The sequence below is a fragment of the Hippoglossus hippoglossus genome, chromosome 14 (assembly GCF_009819705.1).
Source record: "Hippoglossus hippoglossus isolate fHipHip1 chromosome 14, fHipHip1.pri, whole genome shotgun sequence".
Classification (NCBI taxonomy): domain Eukaryota; kingdom Metazoa; phylum Chordata; class Actinopteri; order Pleuronectiformes; family Pleuronectidae; genus Hippoglossus; species Hippoglossus hippoglossus.
In genome coordinates this window covers 15233650-15245871 of record NC_047164.1, presented here as the reverse complement: position 1 = coordinate 15245871, position 12222 = coordinate 15233650, and the positions used below count along the sequence as shown (strand labels likewise).

Here is a 12222-nt window from a genome sequence, read left to right as displayed (position 1 = left end):
AAATCACACACAGTACAGACAGAAGTTATTTATTACTCAGTGAAAGTTGTTGAAGTAACATAAATCATTAAAATACACATAGTACACATGAATGTGCCAAAGTGAAAGAAATTTGAGTTGTAATACTAATATTAATAATTCTACCGGATTTGATCAAATCTGAGATTCGGACCTCGTAACAGAAACACAGTGTGGAAGATTTGTTCTTATTAACATTCAACTTTTTTTGATTTTGTATGTGTTTTAGAATGATTTATGTTTACTGTGATTCCCACTTGGGGACAATACAGTTCAAAGTTACAGACAGCTGTGCAGCCTTGCTTTGCTGTGGCTGTCTCCACTGTCATTGACTCCCATGATAGATTTGAAAACTGGTCATGAATATTTGATACAAGGAGACTTAATGTTGGGATATTTTCAACGGCCTGAAAATGTGATACATTGGATCGATTTAATCAAAATCTGTGGAAATGACTTTTACTTTGCCCTTGGTCTTTTTATCCTCACAACATTGTTCACGTCTGCATAGCAATGGTAACTATGCAGTTTGCAATGCACCAATGTGACTTACAGAGCTTCTAAATGATGCCCTTGTAAAACACAGTGTACAGAAGACAGTACAGTCTGAGTACAGAATGTTCAATCCCTGTGCTGAAAGATGACAGGGAAACAAGCAGGTGATGAAAGCACCTCCTCAGACAGCAGGCATGCATTACGTGGTGGAGGGTTGGAATATTGTTATCTGTGCCTGTTGATATGCCTCTGATCTCCCTCACTACATCCCTACACGTTATTGTTTCCTTGTTCTCACAAAGGGAAAACTCGGCAAACTGTTTCCTTTGTATCCTGCTCACAGAAGAATTAACTATTATTATTTATAGTATTATTAGAGTCATATCTTAAAAATCTTTGTTTTTTCTCGGTTCCAAGTGCGTTTGAACGCACCTTTTCTACCGGACGTGACGTACTAATGAATTGTTGAATCGGGACTTCCGTTTTGTCGTGTGGTGGAAGCATCGTAAGTCTGATTCCTCTATTTATCTCTTATAACATCTATTTTGAGTTTTCTTTTGATCACTTTGTTGTATCAACTTTCTGAAACAATCAGTGTTGCCTGTGTAAAAACTGCTGGAGACGTGAAAAAGCTTTGTTTTCCTGATCTGAAGCGCTGTTTAAGCTGGTTAGCCTGCTAGCATCCTTTAGCTTCAACGGCTAACGAGATAACTTGTGTTCGTACTTTGTTATTCTCTTACAATCAGCATCATTTGTTTAATAATACGTGTTTTATGTCTCACAAATACAACATAGCAGTTACAGTTACAGTTAATGCGCTCACTTATAGAAGGTTTTGTTTTGTGTTGTGCAGCTTCTTCTGCTGTTTATTGTATGAAATCTGAACACAATGTTATATATTATTAGCAAATGCTTCAGCTGCAAAATTGGTGATTTTGAAGGGTCTCATCAACAGCCCAGAAATCCAACATGCAACACAAAGACAATTTGACATTTTTAAAAGCTGAATTTTCAAATATTCAGCTTTTTAAAATGTCAAATTGTCTTTGTGTTGCAGTCCGACTTTTTTTCAGGAGCTGCCTGCTTCTAACTCTGTCATCATCACTACGGGAAATACTTCAGATCTTGGCGTGTTCATTTCTGTTCGTTCTGTTTCCATGCGTTTTCCACAGCTGAGCCAGCCAAGATGACAACAGCTGCGAGACCGACGTTTGAGCCGGCGAGAGGAGGTCGAGGTAAAGGAGAAGGTGACCTGAGCGCTCTGTCCAAGCAGTACTCCAGCCGAGATCTTCCAGGTCACACCAAGATCAAATACAGGTCAGCAGATCCAACAAGAATGGAGTTTTGGGTTGTTATCTGTGTGGGACTGACTCCGCTCCTGGTTAGCCAGGTATTCATTTACATCCATCCAGTGAAGATGCTTTCTGAACTGTTCCCAATGCATCTTCTAAGGCCCTGTTCCAAACCGGCTATTAACATTGTCCCAAACCACCTCTGAGTTTGGTCAGATCTCAAGACTTATTTCGGTGTGTTATCACTTGTACTTAGCACTAACCTCTTGCGATTAGATCACTCAGGACAGATGCCAATACCAGCTCTGAACAGGGTCTATGTGTCCTCGCTGAAGGTGGATGTGTGCTGGAAGCTAAATTATTTCCTTTTCCCCCCCTCAATGCTCTCCCATCCTCAGGCAACCTACTCAGGATAATGTAGAGGAGGTGCGTGCCCGTGACTTCCGCAGGGAGCTGGAGGAACGAGAGCGTGTAGCTGTACGTGATAAGACCAGAGAGAGGGGACCAAGAGGTTTGTCTGTCTGCAAATATTAGACCTAATGAGTAGTACAGATGACTTAATGACCATTTATACCCATGGAAACTATTACTTAAAATACTGCACTGACCAAATTTTGCAGATCACACCACATCCTCTTCGTCATCTTCCTCGTCATCTTCAAAGAGGCCTAGACTGGATCAGATCCCAGCAGCCAACCTTGACGCAGATGACCCTCTCACTGATGTAAGTGCTGCCACTTTGAGACTTAGTGGACACTTATTGTTTCGCCCCCATCAAGCTTTCTCACCAGTGATGCTTGTTTGTTTATAGGATGATGAGGACGAGGACTCTGAGGAGGACAGTGACGACGACGACACTGCAGCTCTTCTGGCTGAGCTGGAGAAGATCAAGAAGGAGCGGGCTGAAGAGCAAGAACGCAAAGTAAAGTGTTTGTACCTGCTCTCTGATTAGAGTTAGACATTGGTTATATTTGAGAGGAGGTCAATACTCCCCCATTTAGTTCATGAATTCAAAACCTTTCTCATCTTAGGAGCGGGAGCAAAAGGCAGAGGAGGAGAGGATTCGTATGGAGAACATCCTGAGTGGGAATCCATTGATTAATTTGGCAGGTCAACAGCAACAGATGCCCCAGACTCAGAATACATTCAGGGTCAAGAGAAGGTACCTCACACGTACACACAAATATGCATGTATGCATAAAATGGATGTTTTTTTCTTTTCGGAAAATAAGTTCTCCTCACTCAATACTAATCATCAAAATGAATTTGTTAATATCTTTCCAGGTGGGATGATGACGTCGTGTTCAAAAACTGCGCCAAAGGAGTGGACGAGGCACGGAAAGAGAAACGCTTTATCAACGATACGCTGCGCTCTGAGTTCCACAAGAAATTTATGGAGAAATATGTAAAGTAAAGGACTTAGTGTGTGTGTTCATTTTATTGTTTGTCTGTGGGGTTTTTTTTAAACGGATTTCTTTGGTCTCATCGTTCCACCTGGTAGAAACAACTAATGCATTTAAATACGTTCTTTATTTAAATGTGAGTTTCTCTACAGACAACAGTTAAAATGTTGTATATAAATTAATTTGCATCCTTTGAATAAAGCTTAAAACAAAGTGGATTTAGTTGTTAAATGTGATTCTACATCTGAGTCTTTCTGTCCTTTTTTCATCATTTCAATAAATTAGGTTGTGTTGAAAATGGCTCCTAAGAATTTATCTGAGAAACACTGATGTTGGGGATAAGAGAGTAAAGATATATATTTATTCCACCTTTTGCTTATTTTGATACAATTAATGTCTTTAATACTTTACAACTATTATAAAGAAACATAAAGATCAGTTTTGACAGAATGGGTTTGATATTTGTACGAATACAAACTCATTAACCATGAAACATGTCTCTTGAATAAAGGACAGAGAGAACGAATCAGGAACGAACTTCGGAATCATTTGGGACTTTAACAATTAGCCTAACATGTTTTTATTTTTGATTCATTCATTTCAGGTTTTATACTCTCCACTGTTGTCAATGTGCACAATAATGTCAATGAAACAATAAAGTTACACAGGTGTGGCATTTATGCAACATTACAGGACAGGAAAGTAGAGGCTGAATCAGACATGGCAGCGAGAGTGGGATGGAGACAGCAGAGGGAGAAAGCTATATAACATCCAAGCATCAGTTAAACCTGACAGTAGAATAACCATGCCTCGAGTAGATGATATTAAATGGTCAAGGCTCGGGCATTGGGTTGGTGCTTGTGGGGAAACAGAGATGGCAACTGTGACCACTGTGGAGTCCTGGGGTCTGTACAGCATGTTTTGATGCATTGGCAACTCTATGCCAAAGAAAGGAGGGAGCGATTTAGAGCAATAGGCAAACTGGTGACTAAGATATTTTCTGCAAAGACACTGCTTGGTGATAGGATGTATAAAAAGGAGAGAACTAGGGAGGTTATGCACTTCCTTAAAACTACAAATTTATATGGAAAGATGTAAGTTTTGAGGGCATAAACTGCAGTGGTGTTTCCCTACCGGCGAGAGGCAGCAATGCACCAACTAGTGTCTGCCGGAAAGAAGAAGAAGAAGAAGAAGAAGAAGAAGAAGAAGAGGAGGAGCAGTGAAGGCAGCACTGGACTAGGTCAGCATAGGAGACATCCGGCAGGGGGCGCCCTCTCCGTTCTGCCGGTGACAGGGAGGCTGCTGGGATAAAGATGGCAGCTTCCTTTTGTTTCTCCGCTCTGACTTCACTCTGAGGGGGTCTTCACTTCACTTCACTTCACTTCACTTCACTTCACTTCCCCCCGCTTCCCTCCGCACCTACCCGGGTTCCCGTCGCTCTCCCGGGGCTTCGCACCGAAAGACGACCGAGGAGAAGATGGAGAAGAGCGCGAGCATCGACAGTTTGGGCTCGAAACGCTCCTCGTCACGTCATCCGAGTGTTGATTCATTGTCCAGGTCAATGCTAAACACAACACAACACAACTTAGCGAACTACAGAAGTGTTCAACTAACAGGAGGTTATTTTAATCCATTTACAGCTAAAGTTAACACGACTTATCCTCATGTAGTTTTATATAAACCTGCAGGCGGGGCTGATAAACCACAACTAAGATCATCCGGGTAACAACCTGCTGTAGGTTGACAGTAAACCAGGACACTTCAAGCTTAATGGTTACTGTCATTATCGGTTGTTATCAATGCTTGATCGATTGATCGAATATTCATGCGATGTCGTTCAGTGGTTCTGGAGCCCAGATTTAGTGTGAGGACATACATGTGTTTAGTTAATCTGACCAGCAGCTAAAAGATGTTCACTATATTTTGATGGATCGATTATGTCAGATAATGGGTGTGCTCATTCTTTGAATTTCTCTCTTCACAAATGTTTATTTTGACAAATGTGATCAACTCAGAAAATATCCAGTTGAACAGTTAAATAATCAGTCCTGTTTAGGGTTGCAAAGGGGCGGTAAATTTCCGGAAACTTTCCATGGGAAGTTAAGCTTGGGAATTTTGAAAAACCTTTTTTACCGCAAATTAAACGCTGAGCAATAAAAACAATTCAAAACTCTATTTAAAAGATGTATGGAATGCAGCACACGCTGCACGTTGAATTTCAACCCTGCACTGTGCATTTCTCCATCACGTGCGCAGTGCATTCTTCCATGCGCAGTGCATTCTTCCATCACATGCACAGATAATTCCCAGCATCCTGCACACTACTGCATTAGCCCAAGGACTAGTCAGGTAAGTTTTGATGATATTACTGGGGAAAATATATAAGCATGCTGATTGAGGATTGTTCATCTGTTCATCTAGCCTATTTCTATTCATTTATCCATCAATTGTAAAATATTTTTAAAGACAATTCCAATTGTTTAGCTAACTATTTATATCTCTGGCATTGCATTAGTGTTTTTTACAAGCTTTTTTCTCATCTTATTCTGCAGAACAATGCCACATGCACTATCTTATGTGTGGAGACATTTCACCCCAGCCAATGTAGAAGGGATGGCTGTGTACATTTGCAAATACTGTGCAAAGACCTATGTTAAGAATGCCACAAAGATGCAGAAACATATAGTCAAGTGCCCAAAGTTTCCTCAGGGCTCAAATCAGCTTATGACAAAACAAAATGTTTATATTTATGTCTGTATATGACAAGGTAAATACAGTTAGTATAAATTACCCACAAAATTTCCAGTTTATTCCCGTTAATTCCCGTTAATTCCTGTATATTCCCGTATATTCCCATGGAAAGTTTCCAACTTTGAATATTCCCGGAATTTTGCATCCCTAGTCCTGTTGATAAATAAATAGACAGAAAAAAACAGTAGATGCATAGACTAGGTCCAAAACCTATATATAACATCAATAAAAGTTCATTCGTCTTCAAGTTGCTTGCTTTTTTAACAATTTTTTCCAACATTTTTTGTTAAAGAACATCTGCAAATCCTGGACCCAGGGAGTGCCTGTCCTATTTGGTTGATAAATGACTTTTAAATGACATTAATTTCTTATCATTATTAATTATTATTCATCGTTTCAGCACCAGAATGCAGCAGGATTTCTCATCTGCTTGCTCAGTCTATTGGGTTAAATATCCTAGCTTTCTATTTAGCTTAAAAAATTCAATGACCAAGTCCTTTAAAACAGAAGTCCATTGGTTGGATCCCCACCTCCACTGTGTGACAGAAAAACTGCAGCATATGATTGTGTGTATGAATGTTTGTGCTTTAAAGTGTTTTAACTGGTCGATAAGACTAGAAAAACTCTATATGAATAGAGTCCATTCACCATTTAACAAGAAGAGAAAAACACGAGTGAAATGGGATGAAATGGCTGCAGTATTTCCCCTGACTCATCTGTCACCCCGTCTTTCAACAGTACGTCCACTTCTCGCTCTGACCGCTCGGCCCAGACCAAGCCGCCCTCTGCCATGTCCTCGGACTCTGTGTCCACCTCTGCAGAGTTTTCCCCGGAGCTCAGGGTCAGTACCGTGCATGTACACATAGATCACAGAGATCCTGCTTTCCTCATTAAAGCAGCTAATAATAATGACTGAAGCGTGACTGTGCTCTTCTCTGCACCTTTCAGGTCAAACCCAAAGCTCCTGCCAAGGTATGAAGTACATACTAGTATTCAAATTATTCGATAATGCCTTGTAACTCAATAACTTGTTGACTAGTACATTAAATTTACATCCAGTATTTATTTGGTATGTTAAATTATATCTAATGTTTCCAGCAGGTGCTTAGAGATTCTGAAAAAGAGGAGCCACAGTTACTTCCAAATGAAACCGTGCAAGACATGGGTAGGTTGTATTATCTGTATTAAAGAAAAATGTCAGCTTTAATCAGCTGTGTTAACTCAAGAGATTATATATTTGACATATTTGGCTAAATCAAGTTTTTTTTTCCCTCTTGTTTTGTTCCACAGCCCAAGACATCACCTACTTCTGTCCCTTCACCGGAGCACTGAGGGGAACAGTGATGGTTACTAACTACAGACTGTTTTTCAAATGCATGGAAAGGGTATGCTTTGTGATTTAAGCACAATTTAATTCATGAGTATGTGAAGTTTTTGTTAATGTAGTGTTTGTTTCCAGGAACCAGCGTTTGTGCTGGACCTGCCCCTCGGGGTGGTGAGTCGTGTGGAAAAGATTGGAAGTGCTTCGAGCCGCGGTGACGTGTCCTATGGTTTAGTTTGCAAGGTGAGTCACTCAGAAATGGTCTGGAATAACAGAATTTTACTGGTTACAGATGCAAGAGGGCAAAGTGATGATACATGTATGTATATTATATGTTCAGCTTATAGGTCAGAGAGGATGAACCTCTTGTCATCCCTGCTGTTTAAAGCATGTCAACATTAGCGTACTAGGAAATAACATGTTGCTGCATGTAGTGATTTTACACCAACGAAACTCATCTGTACATTCTGCTCTTGACCCCCGAACTTGTCGCTCTGCCTTTCTGCAGGATGTGCGTAATCTTCGATTTGCACACAAACAGATGGAGGACACACTCAGGAAGTCAATTTTTGAAGTGCTGATAAAATTTGCGTTTCCCGTTTCCAACGGGCTGGTGAGTGATTCTCAGCCTCACTGTCTCTGACGCTGTCGCTCTGCACTCGAGTTGATCAACTGCTACGTTTCTTCTTCAACTCTCCACAGCAAATCTTTGCCTTTGATTATGGACAAGTGTTTCCTGAAAACGGGTGGAAGGTGTATGACGCTGTCTCGGAGTACAAAAGACAGGTATTTAAAGATGACGTGAACTCGTCAGCTAAATGATAAAGGATGGAAGGAAACTTATTGGTTTTTGCGTGTATCTTGGAAGGGTATACCCAATGAAAGCTGGAGGATAACAAAAATAAACGATCACTTCGAGCTGTGTGACACCTACCCATCAACTCTCGCCGTGCCCGTCAACATACCAGACGAAGAGGTGAAGAGAGTCGCTGCCTTCAGGGCGAAGGGCAGGATACCTGTGAGTGACAAACTTTTCCACAGTGAATAAAATCACCCTCTCCTGTGTCTGTGTTGATATTCTGCTACACTCCCTTTCGTAGGTTTTATCGTGGATCCATCCGGAGAGCCAAGCGACCGTGACGCGCTGCAGTCAGCCAATGGTCGGGATAAACGGGAAGCGCAGCAAAGAGGATGAAAAATACCTCCAGTCGATCATGGATGCTAATGCTCAGTCCCATAAACTGTTCATTTTTGACGCCAGGCCCAGTGTCAACGCTGCCGCCAACAAGGTTCATTCTCTAAATCTTTCAATATTTATGAAGCACAACATTTCAAAACATTATTTCAAGGACCTGTACACAGAGGTTAGAAGTTACACTCAGCTGTCAGACAATGTACTGGAGTTGGTAGCGAATGAAGTTTTGCTGATCCGTGGCCAATGGATCAAAATAAAACCTGTCTGTTGTCCATTTGTTTCTTCCAGATGAAAGGGGGCGGATATGAAAGTGAGGACGCTTATCAAAATGCAGAGCTGGTGTTCTTGGATATTCACAACATCCACGTGATGAGGGAGTCACTGCGCAAGTTGAAGGACGTGGTCTACCCCAACATCGAGGACTCCCACTGGCTCTCCAATCTGGAGTCCACTCACTGGCTCGAGCACATCAAGGTGAGTGTAGGGATGCGTCACTGTGCAGAGGAATGGGGTAAAATACTAAAATGATATTAAGCTGACTGAGTTGTGTGTGTGCGTAGCTGATTCTGGCCGGAGCGCTGCGGATTGCAGATAAGGTGGAGTCTGGGAAAACATCCGTGGTGGTCCACTGCAGCGACGGCTGGGACCGCACAGCCCAACTCACCTCCCTGGCCATGCTCATGCTGGACGGTTACTACCGCACCATTCGCGGCTTCGAAGTGCTGCTGGAGAAAGAGTGGCTGAGCTTTGGTCACCGCTTCCAGCTGGTAAACAATCATTCATATATTTTTGGGGGGGGTATTCCAGCGTAATATGCTGTGACTTTTCCAGTTACATCACATATATTTCTTCAATCTTTCCTCTTTTTCTCGCAGAGAATCGGTCATGGCGATAAAAACCACACAGACGCAGACCGTTCACCTGTTTTTATTCAGTTCATTGACTGCGTCTGGCAGCTGACGCGTCAGGTGAGACATAGATGGTACTGAAATGTGAAAATAATCTTCAGAAAAATCTTTCAAGGATAATAATGAGACTGTTTTTGTTTTCAAGTTCCCTGCAGCCTTTGAGTTTAATGAATACTTCCTGGTCACCATTCTGGATCACCTGTACAGCTGCCTGTTTGGGACATTCTTGTGTAACAGTGAACAGCAGAGGATGAAGGAGGTGAGAGATTTTGTTTCTCTGCACATTTTAACAATGTAGTTGAAAAAAGGGCAGGATGCAAAGTCTGTTATTAAAACGAGAATTTATTGCACATTCAGTGTTATGACATCTTTATTTTACAGGAGGTTCCCAGAAGGACGGGGTCTCTGTGGTCTTATATTAACAGCCAGCTGGAGGAGTTCACCAATCCTCTGTATGTGAACTACTCCAACCATGTGCTGTTCCCTGTAGTCAGCCTGCGCCATCTGGAGCTTTGGGTTGGCTACTACATTCGCTGGAACCCTCGTATGAGACCTCAGGTATGTCAAGGAATCCTGTCTGTACCTGAGTTCAATGTTTTTAATGCGCCCACATGATGCTTTTCTTTTCCTTCTGTGTGTCATGTATTTTTTTGATTATTTTAAAGATGTAGTTACAAAAGTCAAAAGGCATGAAAGGCCTGGTTTGCCTAACTGGCTTTTATTTCTGTATTACCAAATAACATATAATATCCCCTCTACATTCAGTTTATTCCTCATGGTAAAGGGATTACACAACTATAACGTTAATTTTTAAATATACAAGAGTATAATATAATAATATAAAATAAAAAACAACCCCTGTTTAATGTAGTAGTGCAAGTCTATTGGCTGGTTCATCCTTTATATATATATATGGATGTAGACTCCGGACAGTGAAACCAATGCAGAAGTGCCTGAAACCATGTATTCACTGAAAGGACCAGCAGAGGACGTTGTAAAAATCTGTGAGAAAATGAACTTACTTCTCACATGACTTTTAAATCGTCCTCAATACATCATGATGTTCATTTTTATAAATTGTGGTCACATTTAAAGTCAAATTTAAAATGAAGCATGTTATGAATTGGGGCATGGATACCGTGTAATTGACTTCTAGTGATATCCAATGGGTGCAGGTCGCAGGTGAGAACGCATTGTCCTCAAGCTCTCAGTCAGGATCCACCTCCCTCTCCTCCAAATATGGTTACTTCTGGACAAAATGACAAACTTGAAGCTTTAAAAATGCAGCTCACAAACTAATGCATGATGTCACTTGTTCCAGACTTTCAATAACTGACTCAGTCTCAAATTGGTATGCGGTGAGTGGGCGAGTTGACCAATCAGAGCAGACTTAGCAGCCGTGTACAATATGAGAAGAAGAATGTGTATTTTTAGCCTTGCAACATCTGAACCTATACTATTAAACTCACAAATTAAAATGATGAACATCTAAATGCTCAGAACATGGGCACTGAAAAAGAACTATATTTCAGCGTTTGATCATTATTTTTATTGTATATCTTTTTTATTTGACAGGAGCCTGTTCATCAGCGCTACAAGGAGCTGCTGGCGAAGCGTGCCGAGCTGCAGAAAAGGGTGGACGAGCTTCAGAGAGAGGTGACCAACCGTTCAGCCTCCTCTTCCTCTGAGCGGGCGGGCTCCCCCACACGCTCCATCACTCCAGTGCAGACTTTTGTTTGACACAACTTGACCCTCATTAAGCTGAGTCCCACTAGTAAGACGGCCTCACCTGGCGCGTTGATGCACTATCACCAAAAAGTCTGCCGAAGCAGATGACTGTGTTTGCATCTCTTAGAGGTTCTGTAGAATCGGCCTGCAACAGAAGAGTCTGTCTCAGACCACTTGGCCACAGCCATATTGTTCTCATCCTCTGGGGTGAGCGGAAATGTAACAAGAATATGGGAGACTGTTCATTGCATTAAACTACCTACAATCAGTGTTGATTATATTTAAAGGACACTAAAATATTACTCGGTTTTAAACATGTCTGCCTTATACATGTCACAGCAACACTCACGTCACTCCTCTACACTGCAAATATTTGCAATAGATGATTTGTTGAGCTGAAGCAATTGTGGACATGTAAAATGCTGCAAATATTTGGAGGTTAAAACGCTAACATTTAAAATGCGTGGAAGTTGTTAAATACTGACTTTAAAATGTAGCTTAAGGGCTGTAACGTTAGCTTCTTTTAATTTTCAAAAAGAGTCAGAGTGCATATAAAAACATTGATGGCTTCTCTTAGGAGTCGGTGCTTTTAGATTGTTGTGACCAAATATCTGTTTTTTTAATATATAGTTACTGTGTCAAACAGTTAATTACATTCCTGTCATTGAGTTTTGTAAGTTTCTTCAAGTAGTCAGCATAATTTATTCTCCTTTAGTTCAGACTTTGTATGTATAGCTCACAAACACACATTTCAATTCTTAGGAGATCTTCCCGTCTAAATGTGAATAAGCTGCACACACCAGTTCATTCATCTGTCCCAGTTAACAAGCATCTACACAAAATTGTAACGACTGATAATTTGCTCTGGGTATTTTTAAGTATAATAAATCAGAATGATGACCTGTGCCTTGCTCTGAATGATTGGGAGAATGAGAGAGTAGTGTTTCAAGGTTTTTGGTTGAACGCTAAATACAGTGTTAGCCTGCTTTTCCACTGTGTATGTGAATATTTGCAATAAACACATGACTCAGCTCAGCATGGTTTGTTACTTTAGCATTGTGCCAACACAACACCCTCCAGTCCATTTCCTTGGGTTTAGCAGTTATAAATA

General features: G+C 41.0%; 2 protein-coding genes across 3 annotated transcripts; both read left to right on the top strand.

The window, feature by feature from the left end:
• The first annotated feature begins 937 nt into the window (after positions 1 to 937).
• Positions 938 to 3514, top strand: cwc15 (CWC15 spliceosome associated protein homolog). Its single transcript, XM_034606291.1, has 7 exons — positions 938 to 1018; positions 1686 to 1830; positions 2204 to 2316; positions 2426 to 2529; positions 2617 to 2727; positions 2837 to 2967; positions 3090 to 3514. Exons 2-7 carry the CDS (start codon positions 1700 to 1702, stop codon positions 3217 to 3219), a joined length of 720 nt encoding a protein of 239 aa, XP_034462182.1. The 5' UTR covers positions 938 to 1018; positions 1686 to 1699; the 3' UTR covers positions 3220 to 3514.
• A 927-nt stretch (positions 3515 to 4441) lies between these two features.
• mtmr2 (myotubularin related protein 2) lies at positions 4442 to 12146 on the top strand. 2 transcript variants are annotated; one of them, XM_034606290.1, is made up of 17 exons: positions 4442 to 4579; positions 4615 to 4765; positions 6698 to 6800; positions 6908 to 6931; positions 7061 to 7124; positions 7250 to 7344; positions 7419 to 7523; positions 7789 to 7893; positions 7983 to 8066; positions 8149 to 8298; positions 8381 to 8569; positions 8764 to 8949; positions 9036 to 9242; positions 9351 to 9443; positions 9529 to 9642; positions 9765 to 9941; positions 10959 to 12146. In XM_034606290.1, exons 2-17 carry the CDS (start codon positions 4686 to 4688, stop codon positions 11121 to 11123), a joined length of 1941 nt encoding a protein of 646 aa, XP_034462181.1. In that variant the 5' UTR covers positions 4442 to 4579; positions 4615 to 4685; the 3' UTR covers positions 11124 to 12146. The 2 variants fall into 2 exon arrangements, with proteins under 2 accessions (XP_034462181.1, XP_034462180.1); XM_034606289.1 differs by having other exon boundaries at positions 7058 to 7124.
• Positions 12147 to 12222: the final 76 nt, after the last annotated feature.